Source organism: Balaenoptera acutorostrata, chromosome 9, assembly GCF_949987535.1.
Source record: "Balaenoptera acutorostrata chromosome 9, mBalAcu1.1, whole genome shotgun sequence".
NCBI classification, from domain to species: Eukaryota; Metazoa; Chordata; class Mammalia; order Artiodactyla; family Balaenopteridae; genus Balaenoptera; species Balaenoptera acutorostrata.
The window spans coordinates 32,659,338-32,683,235 of record NC_080072.1 but is presented as its reverse complement, the minus strand read 5'-3'; the positions used below and the strand labels follow the sequence as shown (position 1 = coordinate 32,683,235).

The following is a 23,898-nucleotide window of genomic DNA, read 5'->3' as shown; positions in this document are numbered from 1 at the left end:
TTGGGTTGTATTATGTTTCTACCAGCTATGTTCACGTGAATTAATGTCATATTTCTTACCTGCTCTGCAGTTAATTTTAGAATTACATGAAAATCATGTTATAGATTATTTATTGTGTGTGTATGTGCGTGTATATATTTACATGCACATTGGTCTTATACAATCAAAGGTGGTCAGATTTGTGCCAGGTAGAGCATATATCATAGGAATATAAAAATGAACAAGCAGGTAGATATGGTCCCTGCTTCTCAGGCTTTGGGTTTCAGGTCTGGGACAAAGAGTAGAAACGACTCTCTGGCCCATTCTTGCCTCTTTGGCATGAGAACTCTGTATTTGGTCCTCAGTACTGACCAGCTTTTCAAAAGCTGTTACATCCTAAAGGGCCTCTCGAATCCTCTCCTGACAACATCCTTAGCAATAAGGGCTTCTTCCGTTTATCAGGTGCCTATGATGTTCCAGGCACATCATCAATATTCATTACATACTATCCCAGTTGCATATTATCTCCAGCTGGAGATGAAGAAATTGATCCTCAGAGAGGTAGGTGACTTAGGGGGAAATATCTAGTAAGTTTAAACCTATATCTGATTTTTTTTAAATTGTGATAAGAACACCTAACATGAGATCTACCCTCTTCACAAATTTTTAAGTGCACTACAGTATTGTTAACTACGGGCACGATGTTGTACAGCACGTCTCTAGAACTTACTCATCTTACGTAACTGACACTTTATACCCATTGAACAGCAACTCTCCATTTCCCTCTCCCTTACCCCCTAGCAACCACCATTCTACTCTGTTTCTATGAGTGTGTTTTTTTAAGATACCTAACATAAGTGGAATTACGCAGTATTTGTTCTTCTGTGACTGGCTTATTTCACTTAACATAATGTCCATCCATATTGTTGCATATGGCAGAATTTGCTTCTTTTCTTAAGGCTGCATAATATTCTTTTTTTTTTTTTAAAGCAGGATCTTTTTTTTAATTAATTAATTAATTTATTTATTTATGGCTGTGTTGGGTCTTCGTTTCTGTGCGAGGGCTTTCTCTAGTTGTGGCAAGCGGGGGCCACTCTTCATCGCGGTGTGCGGGCCTCTCACTATCGCGGCCTCTCTTGTTGCGGAGCACAGGCTCCAGACGCGCAGGCTCAGCAATTGTGGCTCACGGGCCCGGTTGCTCCGCGGCACGTGGGATCTTCCCAGACCAGGGCTCGAACCCGTGTCCCCTGCATTGGCAGGCAGACTCTCAACCACTGCGTCACCAGGGAAGCCCATAATATTCTATTGTATGTCAATTCCACAATTTTTTTATCCATCCATCTGTGGATGGACATTTGGGTTATTTCCATATTTTGGCTATTGTGAATAATGTTGCAGTGAACAAGGGAGTGTAGATATCTCTTTGAGGTTCTGATTTCTGTTCCTTTAGATACATACCCAGAGGTGGGATTGCTGGATTAAATGGTAGTTATGTTTTTAATTTTTTGAGGAACCTCTGTATTGTTTTTCACAGTGGCGGTACCAATTTATAGTCCCACCAACGATATTCAAGTGTTCTAAATATTCCACATCCTTGCCAACACTTGCTACTTTTTTAAAATTTTGTTTGTTTTGTTTAATAATAACAATCATAACAGGTAAGAGGTAATACCTTGTGATTTGATTTGCTTTTCCCTGACGATTATATCTGATTCTAAAATCCATGCTTTACTCATGCTTCCATACTGCCTTCCTCTAAACCTGCTTTCATATTACCACATTTCCCCAAAATGGACATCACCAAGAGTCTTATTCTGTGCTTTGTCAGGTTAACAGGATCACAGGAAGCATCAAGACCCTAGAGCAGGTCCAGGCATCCATCCCCAGATGGACAAATTGCTCCCTCCTCCCATATCTTAAATGGGTTGTAATTATCATTCCTTCCAATCAGCCCTTGATGTGTATATCTAACAACAGACATAAGACAAAAGAAAGCCACACTTCAAGCAGTGGTTTATATTATGAGGTTCTGCAAAAGAAATTAAGAAACACTCAAGTTGGGCACTCTCCCTCCATCTAGTGGTTAAGTAAAGTCAAAGAACTTTTGTGATTTCATCTCAAATTCCATATTTTAGGCTAAAAAATACATTGCCAAAATTGTTTAATATTTTTTATGTTACCTATCAAGTTGAACTTTGGACAACTTATAGAAAATGAGTTTGATGATTCCGGGAATAAAAATAAGGCTCAGTCTAATGGCTGGGATTCTAGACTGAGTGCTTTGAAACATCTGTGCTTTTGTGTGATCATTTGGAAGGTGAGAAAGATAATATAGTATTAACCAAACTTAATACCATTTTAGTATGAGATTTCAATGCAAGGCACATTATGTCATTCTCGAAACACAGTTAATTATGATAGCAAGCCTATTTTAATAAAAATTTTCTTCAGGAGGAACGTTAATTCTTATTTATACAAATTAGTAGTATTACCAAGAGGAGATATAATTGTCTCTTTCTTTTGAGTTTTTAAAATGTACGTTTTACCTGCTTCCTCCTACTTCACATAGACATTATGATTACTAGCAAGATGATGTGTGTGAAAGTGGGAGAATTATAGTATATATAAGACCTGTTACACCATCATCATTATTAATAAATTAGTTTTTGATAGGAAAGTTCCTCTTAATATGACATAAACTTATCTCTCCTTTAGATGAGTTATAGGTGATGGAGAACTGGACCTAGAAGCAGGAAAACCTAAACTCAGTTCCCTAAATTACCTCTTGTTAGCTGTATGACCTTGAGCGAATCACTTAAATTAAACATCAGTTTCCTCTCAGTTTGGAGATAGTTACCATTGCAGGAGATTGCATTGAAGACTAAACTTAATGGACATGGACCCATCTTTGCTTATTGTAAAGTATTGTATTACTGTATAGCATTATTACTTACTAGTCATTTCCAGTTTGGCTTGAGATTATACACATCAGGCATTTGAAATACACATGCATTATTTTTTGCTTTGAGTGTATACATTTTGAAACCAGCAAATCTTGCTATCAACACTGCCAGTTAAACTTTTAATAACAGTTGCATTTCCAGGCATATTTTCAAAAGCCTTTATATTACTTTCAATATTTCCAAAGCATATTTACTTGGACAATTTATTTACGGTATACCTAGTGGGAAAGGGTCAGGTATGACAGATAAAGGCACAAGACATCTTAAAAACAGGTTGCTGCGAACTCTCAGGCTGTGAGGCTTTTGAGAAATTGTTATCGATGCCCTATTCATGTCACAGTGTCATCTATAATGTATGCTGAGATTTTTAAAAGATAGCATAAAACTTAAGAGACAAATATTATGAAGTTACATTCTAATAGAGAATATTATATATTTCAGTAAATAAAATCTATGCCATGTTATCGTGACAGTGTGTGTCAGGGCGCTGCAAAAAGAAAATAAACTTCCTCAGATTTCCAGTGAACATAATGCACTGATTGACTGCAGTGGGGGTTATGAAATTATGTGAATTATGGATGCTGTTCATTTTGGTGATTGTAAAGCAACGAGATCCAGGGGAAAGATCGTTAGACGTGAGAAATCAGCATAGTCAGATGTGACTCCAGTTCAGCCATGTCCAAGCCTGTGAGCTTGGTTAAAACACCCTTGGACCCTTGGTTGTTCCTCACAAGATTACCCTGCATGCCATGAAATCAGGTGTAAAAGTGTCCTTGTAACAAAGCCCCACAGGTGCCTCCCAAGTATAAAATATGGCCTATTATCATTACAATATCTTAGCAGAGATTTCTAAAACAAAGAAGCAAACAAAAAACTCTGTATCACAAAAACCCTAAAAATTTGAGTTGGAGCCACTCTCTTAAGTTCTTCCGCACCTGTCCATCCCCCCACCCCCACCGGCCCCAACTATTTCCATTTCTTCTTTTCCTCCCTGCCTTGCCGCTTCCCACAGGATTGGCCACAGGGGCTAAGTACCTCCTAAACATGGAGGTTCATGCTTTCTTTTTCTTCTTTGATTTCTCAAGCCAAGAAATTTGCAAGGCCACTGAAGTCTTCATGTGCCCTCTCTGTGACAAGAACTGCTCACTGCAGAGACTCAATGACAGCTGTATTTATGCCAAGGTGAGTGTGGGCCCTCATGTTCCCCTCCCCGCCCTCTACTTTTTCTAGGAGGCAGGTAGTAAAACGTCCTCCAGCAAACCGCTTTTTACCAAAGTTAAACGTTCCCAAGTGTTTCAACAACAAATGTCATTGACAACTGAATAAAACATCACTCTGTGGCAATTACAGAAAGAGTATATTTTATTAGAATATCTTTGTCTTCCTTTGTTTTTATAAGTGATTATTGCCATCATAGACCTAAAACGTCCACCTGGAATGACATCTAGTTTCTTTTTTGGGGAAAGATGATTATTTCCATGGGTAGTGATAAAATTTTTATCTTCCATGAAGACTCCTGAAGTTAAAATACTTCTAATTTTACAGAGAAAATGAAATAACATACCAAAAGCTCTCAAATTGCTGCCTATTAGAATCACCTGAAGGGGGTTTTAAACTCCTGAAGCCCAAGCCACATCCCAGAGCAATTAAAGTAGAATCTTTGGATTTAGAACCTAGGCATCAGCATAACTTAAAACCTCCCAGGTGATTTCAAGGTGCATACAAGTTTGAGAAATGTGTAGTTGAGTTTTACAATTACTATTATTCATTTGTAAAATGGTTTTATTAAAGTATAATTAACAGATAATAAAATGTACATATTTGAAGTATATAAATGAATACATTTTGATTATATATATGCTCCTGTGAAACCATCACCACAATCAAGATAGTGAACTTATTCATCACCTCCAAAAGTTTCCTCAGGACCTCTTGTAATCGCTGCCTCCCATCCCTCCCAAATTCCACCCCTGTGCTCAGGCAACAAACTGTTTCCTATCATCATAGATAAGCTTGTATTTTCCAGACTGTTACGTAGATGGAATCATACAGTGTGTGATTTTTTTCTGATTTATTTCACCCAACATAATTATTTTGAGATTCATCCATGTCATAACATTTATCAGTCAATCATCTTTCTTTATTGCTGAGCAGTATTGCATTATATGGCTATATCAAAATTTGTTTATCCATCATCTATTAATGATCTTTTGGGTTGTTTTAAGTTGTTACCATTTTAAATAAAGATGCTACAAATGTCTACAAATCTTCATTTAGGCAAGTAGTGTTATTTCTCTTGGGCAAATACCTAGAACAAAATGGCTGGATTATGAGATAGAAAGATGTTTAACCTTCTAAGAAACGTCCAAACTGTTTTCCGAAGTGTCTAGACCATTTTACATTTCCACCAGCAATGTATGAGAATTCCAGTTTTCTATATAGTCACTGATTCTCAGGATGGTCTGTCTTTTTAATTCTAGCTATTCTAATAGATGTTTAGAGAGATCTCATTGCGGTTTAGTTACTTGAAAAAAATTTGATTCTTTTGGGTCTTGCTTTTAGGATTTGTGAGCTGGGCTCACAGCAATGCTCTTTCTAGCACTCATTTTTCCCCACAATAAAAACAAGATCTTTCTGTGTACTCTACCCAGTGCACTGTGAATAATGAGGATTTCCAGTCTGGCTGGCGGGAACAGGCACTATTCCTGACTCTGTGAGCGCCTGAAACTCTTTCCTCTAATCCTTTCAGGTGGCTCTTTCCTCAGGTAGCTTCCTCACATTAACGCTCCCTGTCTGGGTTGCCCCTCTCTGCACCCTGGTGACCACACTTTCAGTGCAGTAACCTGAGGCAATCATAATGCTCACCTCACTTGTTTCCTGCCTCTTAGGGATCACTGCCCTTCCTTGCCTCACATCCAATCTTGAAATCTGTTGCTTATATATTTGTGCATTCTTTGGTTGTTTCTGAATTATTTATTTTGAACTCATGACATGGGAAAAATCTGTTTTGTTTAAAATTTAATTCTAAAATGTGCTCAGTGTTGAATTCTTTTAAATGTTCCAAAAAGATGTCTTGTTTGGGGAAACATTTTCTCAACACTTTTTGCAGAAACCAAGTGTATAGAGTCATTAGATGTAAATACGTGTGTTTTTCCCTCTGCCCATGCATTTCAAAGACATATAACAGCCCTAGGGACACCAACAAATCCATATATACATATGTTACTTCTACTTGGACAGTTCTAATAAAACACACTGGCATTATCTGAACACTAAAGCTAAGAATCATATGTGGCAGAGCGATAAAGTGAAGAAACTGTCCAAGGAAACATTAAATCTAGGGGGCCTTTCTCATCTTACAGTATCTACATCCTTCCTTTACTCTGTAGAAATAGTATATATAGGGACAGGTATGACTCAGAAAGAATTCACTTGGTAACTATTATAAGGTAGGTGGAAAAGTTAGCTTGCAGAGGAGAATATTGCCTTATGGAACAAAACAAGAAATAAAACACACTACGGTGAAATCTTTAATGTGTCTTGTATTTGTTCCTCTGGCTAAGGTAAAATGTAGCTACTTGGTTTACACCTTAAAAATCCGAATTACTCTTCCCTCATTGAATGAAAATAAACATTCTCTTTTAAAATCAGTTTACATACTTAAACACCTAGAGGTTACTGTATGGGCAGTGTCAGAAATAAGGGAAGAGATTTTTAGCAAAGAAACAAGGCCTCCAATCTAGAATCATCTAGCCGACACCATCACCCAGCGACATCATCTAGGAACTGGTCAATTCCTTATGGAATCAATCACCACTTGTGACAAGTAACAGGAAATTAAATCTGTCATATTTTACTGAAATATGTGTGTGCATGTAATAATTTACTTACTAATTTCAAGGGTGTGTTTCAGAGAAAATGTGGTCCTGTCATATAATAAAAATTATATTTAAGTACATTAACATTTTCTTTGGTGACTGTTTTCACTTTTAATACTTAAAAGTATGGGAATTAAGAAATATTTTCAATTAACTAATTCAGTGATATTTGCATACTCTTTTCAAAGCACCTGACACCAAACTGTCAATTTCCATTATGCTAGGATTTCTCAGTTAAGGTGAAATCATCAGTTACAAGGGTCCTGCATTGTTTTTACACATGATTTTTAAAAATTAATTAATTAATTAATTAATTAATTAATTAATGGCTGCGTTGGGTCTTTGTTTCTGTGCGAGGGCTTTCTCCAGTTGCGGCAAGCGGGGGCCACTCTTCATTGCGGTGCGCGGGCCTCTCACTATCGTGGCCTCTCCTGTTGCGGAGCACAGGCTCCAGACGCGCAGGCTCAGTAATTGTGGCTCACGGGCCCAGTTGCTCCACGGCATGTGGGATCTTCCCAGACCAGGGCTCGAACCCGTGTCCCCTGCATTGGCAGGCAGATTCTCAACCACTGCGCCACCAGGGAAGCCCCTACATATGATTTTAAAAATGACTCAACCTTTGAAGTTAGCCTTATTTATAACAGTTATTAGTATCTGGGGTTTTTTCACTTGTTCAACAAACATTTATCCAATACCTAGAGTGAACCTCAGACTGTATACTGATATTAAGGCTACAACAGAATTAGGACAGACCATCTTTCTTCTTTAAGAAATTTCATGGATGAGTCTGCATAAGATTACACATCAGAATCACCTAGAACTTTTGTTAAAAAGCAGATTCCTGGGCCCCACGTCCTGAGATTCAAAATCAGTTGGCCAAGGGCGAGGCTTAGAAATCTGCATGTTAAGAGGCTCCTCAGGTGATTCTGATTTCTAGGACCTCATTTAAAAAGCTGTTGCCCTAAATAAGTAATGAGTTGGGGGAGGGGTAAACAAATGAAGTTGCCATGTTTGGTGTACCCTTGCTCCGGTCCAATGGACGTGGATAGTTACACAGATTTTGCTCTGTCGAAGAATTAGGAACTAAGGAACTGAGAGAGGGCTGAACTTCAGCCTAAATTCCAAACCCTGCCTCTCTCCCCCGTAATCGCCTGGCTCGCAGCGTGGAATCTGCCCAAGAGGCACCTTGTTCACCTTAGCCCAGAGGGGCTTGAATGGAGTATAAGTGGCAGTTTCCAGAGGCTTAAGTTATTCTGAACCCATGAAACAATTTTAGAAAGAGGTCTATCAAATACAGTAGAGGAGACATAGAGTTTAAGCTTCCAACCTAATGAGGAATTTATCTCCTTAAACAATATCCACATTTATTGATTTCCAGCCACACTCAGCTCTGCAAGAGAAATCACATGTCAAAGATAGTGGAGAATTTGTGCTAAAACACAGCTTTGTTTGAGGCATAGTTTGCTTCTGTCTTCTTATATCATCCCTATTTACATCAACAATGTTGAATAAAAAGCTTGTCCAGAGGTTCCCTATGCATAAAGGCAAGCTATTTTTCCAATAAAATAATTAACTGCAAATATACATTTGTAGATCAGACAAGCTTTTTTTTTTTGCTTTTAGAAAGTCTGTTATGTTGCTTTGGGATTTTTCTGATCACTCACGATCTAAGCTTGAGCCATCCACACTGGCGACTCTTATATCAGCACCCTAAAAAACCCATATCATCGGAAGCTATAACCACAGGCTTCTAAGTGCTTTTCTTATCTCCACAGTCTCCCCTGTCATAATACACCCCGCATGTAATAGTTTAGTGGGTAAAACAATGATTTTATACTTTTACACTCCTCCTCAGGGCAAGTTCTGAAGACTTCCCTAACTCCCATTCTAGCTTTATCTCCCACTACATGTATGTAATCTCACATTACATCAATATGGCATGTATACCTCGCCGTGTCTCGTGGATGTGTTTCTGAAAAGCTGATATTTAAATTTACTTAGTTAAAAATGCCTGAAAGATTTGTAAACAAAACTAATAAGAAAAAAAAATGAAAAGCTTTTTTAAGGAAAATATTGCATGAACAATGACAAATTATGTCTGTGCAACACAATTGTTGTTAAGTATTGCTTTTTATGTGTCATTTTTCTAAAAACACGGCTGTTTCTGGAGCAGGGGGAGCCATTATTTCTTGGTAACCTTTACGTCCCCATGTGTGAAGTCTCTGTTCTAACACTCTAAGAGGCTGTTTCCTGCACTAGGCTTGTTTATAAAGGAAAGCAGACAGCTGTTCAGTTGCTTGGCAGCCGCAGGTGTCTCTGTGGGATGCCTTTGGACACAAAAAAGCTGGATTCCCCCGCTGGGTGGAATTTTATCAACTCTGTGAGAGAATTTCTTTGCGGTCGTTTTCTCTATTGTACATAATATATACTGATGATTGGTGTGAAAACCAAGTCTTATAACATTTTTTAAAAGCCCAAGCCTTAACAGTCTTAGAAGTTTAGAAGCATCTAGGACATCTTGCGCCTATCCACCAACTTTCAAAAGGAGCACATCTTTTGTATAATAAAATTTTCAATAATGCTACATAATAGGAAAATATATCCCACCTTTATCTGTTTTATATTATTTTACAGCGTGTTCCAGATGTTACAATTAAAATACACATTAATGTTGTTTTAATGCACCCATTGAGCAGCCTCTAGACTGTAGACTGAGCAAAGAGGACACCATTCTACTCCCACTTTCCTTAGAATAATGTTCTTTAGCCCCCAATTGGCCTCTCACTCCTGTGAGGATAATGCCCCTATTTTCTCTTTAGTTTCTATGGTATTTAAATGACTGCCAAACATACATTGGCTTCGCTATATTGGTTTAACCTCCCTCACTAAATTATAAATATAGTTAGGGCATTACGCAAATAAAAAGAGGCAAAGGTAAATTGAGTTTATACTTTATTAAAATCAAACAATTCTTACAACCCTGAAAAGTATATTCAATAATGTTGTATAACTGTACATTGTTCTTTATAAAACTTCAGGTCATGTCTGATTAAAAAACACTTGGACTATATCCTAAATGTCCAGTGATTTATGAAATTTCTTGATGACCCATGGCACATTCTGAAAGACATCAGAGAGTAGGGATAGCACTGTGATACCTTTCCCTTGGAAGTGCTGGATCACTAATGGAATTCTGCATTTTGCAACTCTCCCAATCCTGGAAGTTTTGCTAACAGGAAGTGCAGCTAAGCGTGCCTTCACTGGAAAGCTAACTTCTTAAACCTCTCTGTGTAGCTTCTATTTGTGGCCCACAAGTACTTCCTCAGGGTACGAGAACCACTTCTAAGCAGAAATGAAGGTAGAGTCAAAGGGGAAAAGAGAAGAGAAGGGGGGAAATGCTGATTCCTCACCTCTCCCCATGAGAAAAATCACATGAAAAAGTTGCAGGACCCATGAAAGGATTGCCTATCTTATATTTGCAAACTATAAAATAATGTGATTCCATTGGGAAAGAAAATCAATAGTACCTAAATGCAAACAGTAATCACTGGATTATTATAACCAAAAGTGTGACTAATACTTTTGTTTGTTTTCCACTAAGGTAACATATCTGTTTGATAATGGAGGGACAGTCTTCTTTGCTATTTTTATGGCAATATGGGGTAAGTATGTTCTTCCATTACTTACTTCCTGGCCCTCGTTTTCTGAGGCTGTTGCTTTGTTTATTGATACCCACCATACACACACACACGCAAACACACATACCATGTATCAATTCGACAGTAAAATCTCTTGTTTCGTATGCCCTCTTCACACATCCACTGCTTCTTTGGGAATTTAACTCTTGATTTAATCTTCTAATCCCTAAAGCCTCAACCTTCCTATACTGTGGAGTATATTTTTCCTGCCAAAAAGGGCAGTAATTGAAAACAAACTGAAATATGCTAGAATCCAAATTAAGCTTCTTGTATTTTCACTTGTGAAAGTGACACTCAGAAAATGTTTTGTCCGCTTAAGGCTTCCATTATATATTTTTTTAACCTTACATTTTATGCACTTAGAGACGCAGCATCTATTCCATATATGATTGAGCAATAATGTCTAATACAAAATAAATCCTGTTCCTGTCTAACATCTTAAAACTGTAAAAGTTATGTATAGGTATATGTATTGGCTGACTTTTTTCACTAAGTTTCTCACTGAGTTTTTAAAGAACCCAATTAATTGAGACCTAAAGTAAACCACAGATTGGAATTCCCGATGCTTTGAAGAGAAGTGATTACTTTCCTGGTTAGGGTCAGCTTTCGTACCGTAGTCTGTTGAATGCAAAGTCACTGTCAACTTGGCAACTCAAGGGGCTGACTATGTACCTGCTGATACAGAAAAGTAAAATGTACTAGAATTCAAGCCTCTCACTCCTGTTACTTTAATTTCCCAGGAACAGAATCTGTGCCATACTCTCTAGCTTTAAGTCAAAATTAAAAAAAAAATAAAATCACCCTTCCAATTTTCCTTCAGGAAAATGCCAATCTTGATATATGGTATTATGACTACACAGGGAGCAGTGAACAGTCAATTCACCCCCCCCACCACAAAAAAGTAAAAAATGTAATTTGGGGTCCCTATTTTCATTGAAGGATTTTTTAATTAAATTATCGGGCAGGGCAATCATGGTGAAATCTTTCAGTTTTACCTGATTCCACAAACATTCCTGCTAAGAAAAAAATAGACCGAAATACAAGTTAAGGTTACTCAATAGATGATTCAGCACAGCGAGAAATGGAAGAAAGGAAACCTTTTGGATGATTTATCCTCTATGTTTCTGCTACTCGTCTCATGCTTTTACAGTTCTCTTTGGCACAGGCCACATGAGAGTGATCTTGCTTCAGCTTTTGGATGATGGATTTGAAAGGCCAGGATATAGTGAACATTTGCCATCTGAAGCCTTTTTCCCCTTAGTTTTATACTGAGGTACGAAGTGGAGGTATGTCATCCATAGGAATGCCATCCCGTGCATTTTCTCGGCCTGCTGGTGTAGACGAATCATTCGCAGCTGGGTTATAATAACTAGAATTTCCAAAACTCACATCATAAGGTTCCGGTGCATTATCTAATCGCAGAACTAAAAATGCAACAAAAAAACTGCTTTATAGTGACAGTCTGGAAGATGCATGCTCAGGCATCTGCTAGACTGTAGGAATTGTTTTGGATGAGTTAGTTACACTTTTTTATATGGGAGTTTCAGAGATTAGTTTTGAATTTTAAATAAGTACATATTTTGCAAGCCACATTTTTCTTCTAAAACTATGAACAGTTTAACTTCCAAAATGTCACTGCTAGTGGTCCAAAAATAAAGGAACTAAGGGAGAGATCATGACAGAAATATAGCAATACTTTATATAAAGAAGTATTGACATGTCTCATTGACTTTTGAATCTTGTGAATTCAGAGCCTTGTCAACATGTTCAGAATTTTTACTTCTGGTATAAAAATAATTTTTAAAAAGTGAAGAGCTTTAATTTTAAAATGTGTCATTATTTTACCAAGTGTCTTAATATCATTATGGGTGAGCCATTGAAGATGGAGATGAAAGAAAACAATTTGTAAAATCTTATGTTTCCTTCTGAGAGATCCAGGTTATTACCTGATTAATAATATTGGAGATTGTTTTTATTTTCAACAAACAACTAATTATTATTTCTTTTATGTTCTTGAATTCAAAGAAAACTTGGGGCACTAGGTATTTGAATACTAAAGCAGGGACTACTTACTAATTAGACTAGTAATCTAATTATTCAGCTAGGTATTCTCATATCCTACCTATTCCTTAAGCCTTCTGTTTACAAATTGGACCCCCAGGAACCTTAGGAATTTGGGAAAGGTGTCTCAAAGCTGAAAGAGTAAAACAGGTGGTGTGATTGAATTATTCCATTATGCCTCAATCACAATATCTTAGATTATATCAAGTTGTTAGACTGAGCTTTTGCATGTGATAACATTTAAAGAAAATATTCTGAAGTTAAAAAAAAAAGTTTGGAAAACCCTGTTGATTGAAATCCTATCCTTCAATTTTGAAAAGTGATAGTTTTTATTTTCTATGGATTGCTAGAAGCCCATAAACAGAATTCAGTTAATTTACAATTAATGGATTTGATTTTTGAAAATTAACAATATATCAGTAATGTTCCAAACTTATCAAAAATCAACAAGACTTTATCAATGAGACCCAACAGGGGCATTTAACTATTTTTTATGGTAACAAGAGTCCCTTGTGTAAACCAGAAAACAGATTTTTTTTTTGTCCGGAAATATTAAAGAAAAAAAGGGTTGAATCAAGCATTTGAAGTGATTTTATTTCTGTCCTAATTACTACTGCATTATTAAGATCAAACTCAGTGCTTTATTCTTAGCAGACACATTTCTCATCCATAGATGTGGTGGGTTTTTTGCATGACATGATTGGGAAATTTCTGAATTAAGGTTTATCTGACTTTATGTACCCAAATATGCAACCCTTTAGCAATTCTGTTTTAGAGACTCATTAAGATAATTAATAGAGGCTATTGTATACGTGTAAACTTTGCAAGAGCTCCAGATTAGAATAAATCATTGTTCAAATTACTGCTACTAAGAGATCCAACAATGGTGAATAATGGCTCCCCAGTTACTTGCTAACAAAACTGGCCATTTTGTTCTTAATATCATGCCATTTTCTTTCAATTATAATGATATGTTTTAGGTTCTGGGATTATTACTTAAAACCAATTGTGATGCGATAAGCAACAGTTCCAAATGGTTTTAAAATTTCACACACAGTTCCATAGTTATTTTGGTTATGTTCTTTGAGAAAGAGAGAATAGATCAGACTAAATCTTTAGTTCGTTTCTGTCATATGAATCTCTAAATCCCTTCTAGATAATGCAGAGAACGTTAGCAACTTCACTTACTTAAAACCACTGTGTACAGGTGAAGTTCTGAAAGTTGTTTTTACCTGGTTCATTTCTGTCGTCATAAAGTCGCCGATGGGAAAATGAGTCTGTTTTCCTTTTTCCACACAGCAAGTAGCCAACAAGAGTAAGCAATGAAGCACCCAGAATAGCACCTAAAATGGCCCCAAATACTACTCCTGTATTTCTGTTCTCTAGAGGACAAAGAAAAAATAATTTACAGATAAGAAATAGAAAACAATTATTCAAAGAACAGAAATATATACATGTGGACTTTGTGTAAGCAAAGAATGTTTAACACTTTTTTTAAAATTAGATAATGGATATGTATATACAGAGAAATATATATACATTGTGTGTGTGTGTGTGTGTGTGTGTGTGTTTTATAAAGTACTGAGTTTGGGGGATATATTGGAAAATTTGCTTCCTGATAAAACTGTACTTCAAAATTTGAATATCTTGAAATACTTCTAAGCTTTAGTTTTATAACTGTCTCATTACATATTAACACTAATAGTACTGAAATGCCATGTGTATTCTCTATTAAGATCTAATTTCTATGTTGAATTCTATATTACATTTTTAATCAACTCTGAACCTCTGATGAACTTTAATGATGAGATAAGCTTTGAGTTTGTTTCTATAATAATTGAAAAGTAAAAAGCTAATGGGAGTAAGTAGGTAATAGGAATTGAATCCACAAACCCCAAGTGAAAAGGCATTATGAAGAAAAAGAAATATATCCTGATAGAGGGTATTTCCAAATACAACAAATAGACCAAACAAAGCAGGATGTTTGCAGTGCCTTGCACATTGAGAACAGATGTGTAGGTCTGAGTTAAAGGAGTCCAAAATTTCATTCTATCATCCCCTTTACCAAGCACCTTATTTGAAAACTAAGTCATCAATAAATCACTGAATGCTTCCTGGATTTATACTTAGTGCATTTTATTTTCAGGTTAAAAAAAAATTTGTTGAGAAGCTTATTAATTAGGTAGGCAAGAGGTCTTATAGGGTCTCTAATTCTATATCAGATTCCATTTATACACAAAAAACATGTTGGAAGGTTAACAGCAGCACATTTTTTACCAAGATAAAAGTGAAGCAAAGTTAACTAAGTTTTTTTTTGATTAATGAGCAATGGTAGGATTAAGTACTCAGTATTCTCAATATGTATATTAAGTTTAGAAAGACAAAACAGAATAGTTTTAAAAAAATCTTTCTGATGGAATATCAGAGTATGTATGAATGGAGAGATATCTTAAAATTATGAAAATATATGTACGTACAATATATTGGTTGCAGTACTATAATAATCCTAGATTTCAGAATTTAAAACTTTTCCTGTACACTAACAACAACTTTCAAATAGGAATTTGTTTATATGATTTGGTGTTTATATCACTAATATAATCTGTAGATAAGTTGTATTGGAAATCAGTGAGTTCATGAGGGGTAAAGAGGAGTTTTTTTTTTAATTCAGAAAACAAAAACATGGTTAGACCTGAGAAAATAAAATAGAATGAATTTTCATTAAATATTAGAGATCTTTTCCACTTTGTTTTAAAGCTTGACTAATCTCTAAATGAAACGGAAATATCCCCATTACACAATTTTCTTGTGATACTCAAAGCTGAATTCCATTTTTATGGTGTTCAGTAGGTACTGAACTAAAAATTGAGGGTATTGTTCTGTTGAGTTTAAATTTTTAAAATACATATATTTTTATATATTTTTAAAATATATATATTTAAAAATACATATATTTTTAAACTTCAGTTGTATCGTATTCCTAAAAGCCTGTGAAATTTCAGGTAGTCTTTCTGAAATGCAGTAAAAATTGTTACTCAGTATCTCAAAACTGTACCACTACCTCAGTTTCTGTTTCTTTTCAATCTAACCTACTTCTCATTTTGTCCCAGTCTCATCACATTCTCACATTCCCATACAGTAATGACTAGTATATGCTGACTTAAGCCCTCAAATCCCTTCACTATTCACTATGAATATCATGGTTTCTCCCCCCAAAATGAGAACCACCTGTGCTATTGCAGTCTCCTTTTTTTCTAGTGTGGTACATTTCTTAGGTGTAATGACTTATTTGGAGATTCAGTTTCACACAAAAGGAAAATTAAATCCATTTATATTTACCTTCTTGGGGGTCTGATGTATTTGGAAAGATTTTTGAATTATTGGTGAATTTCAAGGTGGTATATAAAGTTGTTTCTTGATAGGCAGTAAACCCCGCCAAGCTATCTCCAGTCATGGTAGGCCATCCATCTGTTTCCATTATCATGGGGGTCACAGATATGGTGTCTGATCCTGAAGGGAGGTTGCTAACTGTAATGGAACTGTTGTCAGGAGCTTTCATGGTATCACTGACCGAAGACCGAGTGAAGTTTTCGGAAGATACAATAGCTGTAGTATTGGGAGGTGCTGAGACTGGCAGAGGATTTTCATCTGCTACGGATGAGTTCCAAGGCAATTTAGAAACAAAGCTGTGGCTCAAGGGAGGGCTTGGGGAAAGTGTGGGCATGAGTTTCAGACTGGAAGAGTCTGTTGACAAATTATGGTAGAAATCTGTTCCATGGGTTTTATTTGATGGATCCCCAAAAGAGAAGTTACTTGCCTTGGGATGGGAGGGTTCTCTATTTTCTTTATCTGAGGTTGAATTTGCTTCACTTTCCAAAGGAATAGATTGATTTTCCCTTGTTTTTAAGTCTTCTGCAGTGTTTTGTGTTGTGTTTATTTCTCGACCTTCTTCTCCATGGCTTCCAAATAGTAGTAAACTAAACAAAATTGAAATCAACAGAATTTTGGCTGAAGTCAACATTGTAATCTTCTTTGGTATTGGTGTTAATAATGAGAATCTGAAAGAAAGTAATGACCATTTGAATTATTAAATGAAGTATTGAGGTTTTTTTAAATGGATCTACATTTTTAAAGTGATAAAAAAAATCCAGAGACATAATGCTGACATGATAGTACCATACTCTTTATTCCAAAAGTTTGTTTCCTTTGGATTTTATTAAAACTAGAGTCACTGAGTTCCATTTCACTGAGTTCTACTTTCTATATGGTATTTCTTTCTTTCTTCCTCTAGGGAATGCCATGCAAAATCTTTGTCAAGCCAGACACTACTATTTCATTATTTCAAAGACCATTTAGCTTGGGACAAGTTGAAATACACACACACACACACACACACACACACACACACACACATGCACACACACATACGTATTGTACAATATATGGACTACTAAGTAACTTTTTAAAAATAATGTAATATAGGGCTGCTTTCTTCAACCTATTTTTTAAAAAATGTTCTTTATAAAGATTTAATTTGGAGTATTTATTATGAAAATGATGTTATTGATTATACAGCAAACATACCACTTTAAAGTGAGTTAGTCAGGAACTCCACTTGAAAACATTTTATTAGTTCCTAATTTGAGTTACTTGAATTTGAGGTTAACATCCCTTTTTTCACAGCATGTTTACTTCATGTTACCCTTTTTCCTATTAATCCCAAATAACAGAAAGTCAGAAAGACTTTTAGAATTGGGGATTCTTTCATTGCATTCCCTTATTGTATAAATGAAGAATCTGGTTGTGAGTGTGTGTGGAAAAAGAGTACCTAACTAGATTGTGGCAGAGTTGAAGTTTGAAACCATGGTTCTGACCTCCAATCTGGGCACATCATTCTGCCTGCCTCTTAAGTGTGGCAGCGCCACAGTTCATAGATAGGAGGATATGGGGGAAAGGTTTTGAAATTATATTTAAATTGTAATTCTGGTTTCTATCATGAATAACATGTGAAAAATAATCATCATATTAAGCAGTTGCTTTATCAATATCATAATCATACTGACTTCACAGTGTTCTGCAGACTAAATGAAATGATTTATGTAGAAGTACTCTAAACAATATCTGGCCTAAAGTAAGCAGTTAGTAAATGTTAACTTCCATTTCTTATTATTAAAATATAATAATATTTCTATAAATGTCTTACAGTTTATAATATCTTCTCATTTGAGCCTCACAATGATCCATCGAAACAAAAAGAGTAGCTCACGTTATCCCCATTTTGCAGATGAAGAAACCAAGGTTCAGAGTGGCCAGTAATGGAAGCTAGAAGAAGCAGCACTGAAAGCCAAGTCTACTGACTCCAACCTAATTAGGTGCTAAAATTTAAAGTGTTTTTAATTGAAAAAGGTAAAAAAATGTTAGACTATTCCTCTTCAAGCAATAAAGTCTGAGAACTGATTTTATGTTCTTTGAATTGGACCTTAGAGCTTATTTTTCACTAAAAGCCTCCAGGATGACTGAGATAAGAAAAGGAAGGAGGTGAAACTGCTATTATTTATGTCCAACATTAATTGCCATTTCTTAAAAGCTCCCCCAGAAATTTTTACAAATATTTTCAACCTTGATGATTTTTCACTAGGGTCTTAGGAGCCTCTAAATTACTCCCTCTGATTATCGTGTGGTTTTAAGTACCCCTCTCCTTGCTTAATGATTACTTACACAGTGGTACAACTTAGACGTATCTATAATACATCCTGATATAATATTTTTTTCTCCAAAGACTTTTAGCAAGCAGTCTATACCTGTGGATTTCTAAGGTTTAAAAGATATAGTAATTTCCACGCCCTGTGCTTATCACTTAAGAAAGTTCTACTTAAAAAGCAAGCAGGCAGACATACAAGAACATTCATAAGGGCATTATTTATGTGTCTCCAACCTAAACATCCACCAGTAACAGGTTGGATAATAAACTGTTTAATATTTGCACATGAAAAATAAACGAGATGCACAGATGAGTTGCATACAGTAACATGAGTGATTATCACAAATATCATGCAGAGCTTAAAATGCCAGTTGTACTGTATGATTGCATGTTTATAAAGTTCAAAAACTAGAATGTTAAAAGTTAGGAAAGTGGTTACTTGTGGGAAGGAAGGAGACAGTATTGATTGGGTGGGCATGAAAGGGACTTCTGTGTGCTCCTAATAATCTGTTTCTTCACTTGGTAGGGATTATATAGGTATTTGTATTTGTGATAATTCTGTTTACTTATATTTCGTTCACTTTTCTGTGATAATCAAGAAAATTCATTTAGATCCTAAAAATTGTTAACATAATTGGAAAACATATTACTAGTATGCATCTATTACATCAGATGCTTTGCATGTTTTCTCATTTAATTCTTAACAAAAACAATCAAACAATAAGGAAGGCATTATTAATCCTATTTTACAGATAATTAAATGGGACATAAAAAATGTAAATAATGTATTCAAGGACACATAGCTAGTGGCTGTAAGATAGGGTTAGGATTCAGACGTTGGCATTAAAAGCTAGTAATCACTCATCTATGTAACAAAAGTTACAAAGGAGTATAGAATTTGGTAATCAGCTGGTTTTTAGAACTCTTCCCACAAATATTTTCTTAGCACAGAATAATAAAGAATAATGAAATCCTCCAAATTTTATTTTAACCAGAGCAGGTGATAATCCCACATTTTCAAACACTAGAAAAATAGTGACTTGTCCCTTAAGTGCCTCTTAAACATACTAAGTACACTTTTATCCTAATTTAAGAAAATCCCAACAATTGTCTCCATGGTTTCTAGATAAACACTTTTACCATGTAAGTTACAGATTAACATTAACAACACAGGAATGATTATCCCCAGGACCTGAAGTTCACCAATATTTCATTACACTGTTGCTTCACCTAGCACATTTAAAATACAATTCAATTTAGTTTAAAAATTCGTACATGGACCTTTTCAGAAACAGCTCTTTCCTGTGAACTCTGTCAGTTTCATAGCAAACGTTATAACCTTTTTCATTGTCTACTGCCAGTGATCTGATTTGTTTATGCATTGTACTTGGCCACCTGTCTTATTGTTAGGCAGTTTGATTGCTTTCCCTAAACCTAGGCTTTCTGGTTATTTTCTCTTCCTAAAGAAGTGGTTACCCCAGAGGGGAGCAAAAAACAACCCTTAGCTTTTCATCTAATTTTCTCATAGTGTCACATGAGGAACGTGGCATAGAGCTTTTGCTCCCTTCCAGTAATGAGAATCCACATACCAAGAGTCAACAAAGTGAGTTTTGTTGTTCCTGTTTCACTTTGCTTGTAACATGGAACCACCAAGGGGATCTTGCTACCCTTTACCCAGCTTTTGATTGTAACTTGAAAACCTAAGGTATCAACACCCCCAATGAGCCAAGCATTCTGTTACTGCCTATAATGCATTTCCAGGGAAAAGAGAGAAAGGGAAGAGTGGGATAAGACAGTGTGTTGTGAAGGCTATTTGCCATTTATTCCAAAATTAAAACAGTTGTGGGAAAGGCTTTTGTGAATATTGATTCGTTCCTGTTGTCCTAGCTTGGCAGCTGGGGACAACTTTGCTTCTGCTCTCTGGCCTCTAAGAGAACAAGGTTATACCTCTTACTCAGGTCCATTCATCTTAAAGGGACAGAAGCAGCCAGGAATTGAAGCCATCAGCTATTCAGAACCCCAGCCCTGGATTTTTGCTGGGGCAAGAACTAGGCAATTTTGGTTAAGTTTGACCCCATTCTGAATTGAACCAAGCACATTATAAGCAGGGAAGGTTAATGGAAGTGGTACAGAAGCTCCAGAGGACAATAAAAGTACTCTGTATTCTTTATCTTTACCCTTTTCTTGCAGCCTCTTTCCATCTCTAGAGTTGAGACATGTAAACTGTGTGGTATATTTGTGTGTAAAGCTATGCTGGGTGATGGATGGCATGCTTCTGTGTTCCCAAGTTCATCAGTCAACCAGGTGCACAGTAGAGACAGAGAGAATGTGGGGATGAAAGAAAGTGAAATTGGAGAGAGAGAGAGAACCAGGAGGACGAGGCAGCATCATTTCTTCTGTTCTTTGCCCCTTCTTGCCCCTAGGAGGAAATTCCTAAGAGGACTTTTCAGGATGTAACCTAGGAACAGAGATAAACTCATTACAAACTTGAAAAACTTCTAAGATGAGAATTATTATAAAGGGAACAGAAAGAGAGAGGAGGATTTCCATCCAATTTGTGATACCTGAAACAAAGATTCTAAATCTTTCTGTATATATTGAAATGTTTTTATTGTTTCTAATGTTCAGTAACTTTTAAAATATACTTTTGGAGAGTGTGAGTTTCACTGGTTTTTTTTAAAAAAAAATTCGTTTATACAAAGAAAATGAAAACTATTTTCTCCCCTGTCTTTGGTGTTGGCACTAAAAAGTGGTTTCACATTACTACTTTTGTATAGAGGGCTTCAGGAGGTGGTGAGAGGGAAAAAAAACAAAAAAACCCAAAAACCTGTGGCCATTAAGGAAAGAAAATCCACACTTACTGTGCATAAAATTGTTCCTCCTAAAGTTCGTAAAGTTATTATTCTGCCCAGCCGTCCTGTTGTAACCAAGTCATACCCATTTTATACCAAGCTTTAAAAATAAGGAGGTACCCTGGTTTCTATCAGGTAATCAACCCATGCAAGGGAAAAGAAATGCTAGTCATTCTAAACTAAATCAAAATCAGAAATGTTAAATAAAAACATTACTTTAGCTGCACTGAGGGGATAATATAAAAACATGTTTCTGTAGTGAAATAACTAAATAGTATATTCTGTACTACTTCTCTCTCAGTTGCCTGTGATCATTCTTCTTATAGGTTTCTGGCTAAAAATTAAGACAGATGAGTTTTGTTTGTCTTTGTCATAGGAAACTCAGTCTGACGTGTAGCCAATATCCCAGGCAGAGCTTGAGTGTTACACTGAGCGGACTTTCCAATCTTGGACAGTATTTTGCTGTCCCTAGATGAAAGAACCTAGGTTCTTCAGTAAATGAAGACATAAGGAATTATGCTTCTCGAAATGCCTCTTTTATAAGAGGGTTTTGAAAGGGTGTGAAGACTTAACTAGTCAGAAGGTAGGATTATACCTGAGGACCCACATCATTTCACTTTATTTGAGTTTAAAAGAAAGAAACAAATAAAAGGAAAAACATGACTTTCTTTCAGGAAATAATAAATTTCAAAAGTTTGTAATCATTTTAATTAAAAGACTGAGGATTGCATAAGCCCAGGAAAATAGATACCATGTCATACTCCCTGCTAACTTGGGCATTCTCAGTCATAAACTTCAATACTGAAATAATTAGGTGGAAGAGTGTTAAGCTTAGAAAGATTGTGTCTCCAAAATAAATATTCTGGACCCAAATTTCCAAACATGGGGTTTTCAGCCTTCTCTCGTGTTTCACTATCTGTAGAAGCAGCCTTTATGGACTGATTAGAAAGTGTTAAACAGTAAATCAGCATCTCTTTAATAAGAGAAGCCTTACACAGAACAAACTGAAAATAAATTTAAGAAACTTATCCACATCTTTGATCCATGGGATGTCTTTTGCAGCGACTGTCTTAGCCTTTTAGATTTCCATTGAGTGCTATACATGTACACATACCATGCTAAGTAAAATAATACATAGACATCACTTTGCAAATTTTTAATTAAGAAAATCTTTGGGAAAGATATATAGAAGGTTAATAATTCATTGCATTAGCAGACTGTTTTTCAAAAGCTACCGTATTCTAATACTTTAGCAAGAACCTTTGAACCAAATGCATATTTTAAATCTAAATATTCATTTAGATTCATGTAGCCACTTCCACTTTAAACATTTTGAAACTTACTAAGATCTGACTTAAGAAAACTCTCTCTTGTAGTCACTTAGGTTTCAAGCAAGGTTTTTATTTAACTCTTCAGCTGGTTTCATCATCTAGCAAATTTGGCAATAATTCTTAAAGTTAACTCACTTAGCACAGATGCTCGTTTGGAAGGTAATTACTTAATGAAACAACTACCTGTCTTTACAAGGGTCTCTGTAGGTACTTGCCAGGCTGTTCTGCCAAAAGTTCAACTTGCTTTGATTCTATTTGGTAAATAAGTAAGAGAGAGAGCGAGAGAGCGAGGGATGAGGGACTAGGGATCCTATGCAATCCAGCACACACTTACCTTCAGGTCTAGGAGGTGTTTACAGACAAGAACTGAAGTATCACAGCTGTTCTGGCTGGAAGGAGTCTGCCTTGCATTAGAGAAAGCAGATGGGTTAGGTGTGCTGATGTCCCACTGAGCAGGAGGGTGCCAGAGAAACAAAATTAGGTGGGGCTGGTCGTATCTTGCTTGTGTAATAGAGCACCCAAGAACCTGACTGACCTGCTTCTCAGCTGTCAGCATGACGATATCACCTCATTCAGGCCTTTAAAAAAAAAAAAAGGAAAAAAAAAGCCCAACCCTCCAGTTTTCATAGGTTGGTTGCTTTGACTTTTGGGACAGGCTAGTTCTCTTAAGTGCTGGCAAACAAAGGACATACATTTCTTACCCTAAATGAAAAAAAGAAAAGAAAAAAAAAGGACAAAGACTTTGGTAATGGTCCCTGCTCTATCAGGAATTTCTGACACATGCTGGGTTCCCCCTTTGCAGGTGAGGAAACCAAAATGAGTCAGCCCTGCACCTGTCGCTCAGGTGCCAGCCACATGCTGTCCTCCTAATACATAAACAAATCTTTCTTTCCCGTGGTGGGGATGCCCTAATTGTGTACTTAATACCTGAATGGAGAAAGTGGTGTCTGCAGTGCACTGAAACTGGATTTGTAGAAAGGCACAGTTAACACCAAATGGATTAATGTGCATCGGATCCTTGAGAAAGCTGAGAAATATTAAGTTAGAAATCATCACCAGGACTTCCGGAAGTTTGCGGAGTAACTGGAGTCTGGCTGAGAATGGCCACGTGATCCCGAGTAATCCCGGGAGCCTGCTCAATTAAATCGTTTCCATCCTGTGTTTTCTTTGCTTTTCCTCTCGATTTAGAAGCCGGAGAGTTTCAGAAGAGCCTGAGTAATGCTTGATTAAATACTAGAGTTGAATAACAACCTGGCATACTTCCTTCACTTCCTTTCACTGCTTATGAAAGGGAGAAGAGTGAAACTGCACTTTCTGGGAGATTCTGCACATCAATATTTGGGGACTGGCGCCAAGGTCTGTTCAGCTCAGTACGCCTGAGGTTCATGCTTAGTTTCTGTTGCGCAAGGAGATAGGTTTCCAACTGCTGAGAGAG

General features: G+C 36.3%; 2 protein-coding genes across 2 annotated transcripts in view; one reads left to right on the top strand and one right to left on the bottom strand.

The window, feature by feature from the left end:
* Positions 1–23,898, top strand: part of ANO3 (anoctamin 3) — a 158,559-nt gene that overhangs the window by 82,744 nt on the left and 51,917 nt on the right. Inside the window, exons 10-11 of the mRNA XM_007180984.3 lie at positions 4,028–4,124; positions 10,422–10,482. Coding sequence (XP_007181046.2) covers positions 4,028–4,124; positions 10,422–10,482 — 158 coding nt within the window. The remainder of the gene's footprint in view (positions 1–4,027; positions 4,125–10,421; positions 10,483–23,898) is intronic.
* Positions 9,777–23,002, bottom strand: MUC15 (mucin 15, cell surface associated). Its single transcript, XM_007180983.2, has 4 exons — positions 22,798–23,002; positions 15,919–16,637; positions 13,812–13,961; positions 9,777–11,942 (listed from the first exon to the last, which is right to left on the bottom strand). The coding sequence occupies exons 2-4, from the start codon at positions 16,598–16,600 to the stop codon at positions 11,782–11,784; spliced, it is 993 nt and encodes a 330-aa protein (XP_007181045.2). The 5' UTR covers positions 16,601–16,637; positions 22,798–23,002; the 3' UTR covers positions 9,777–11,781.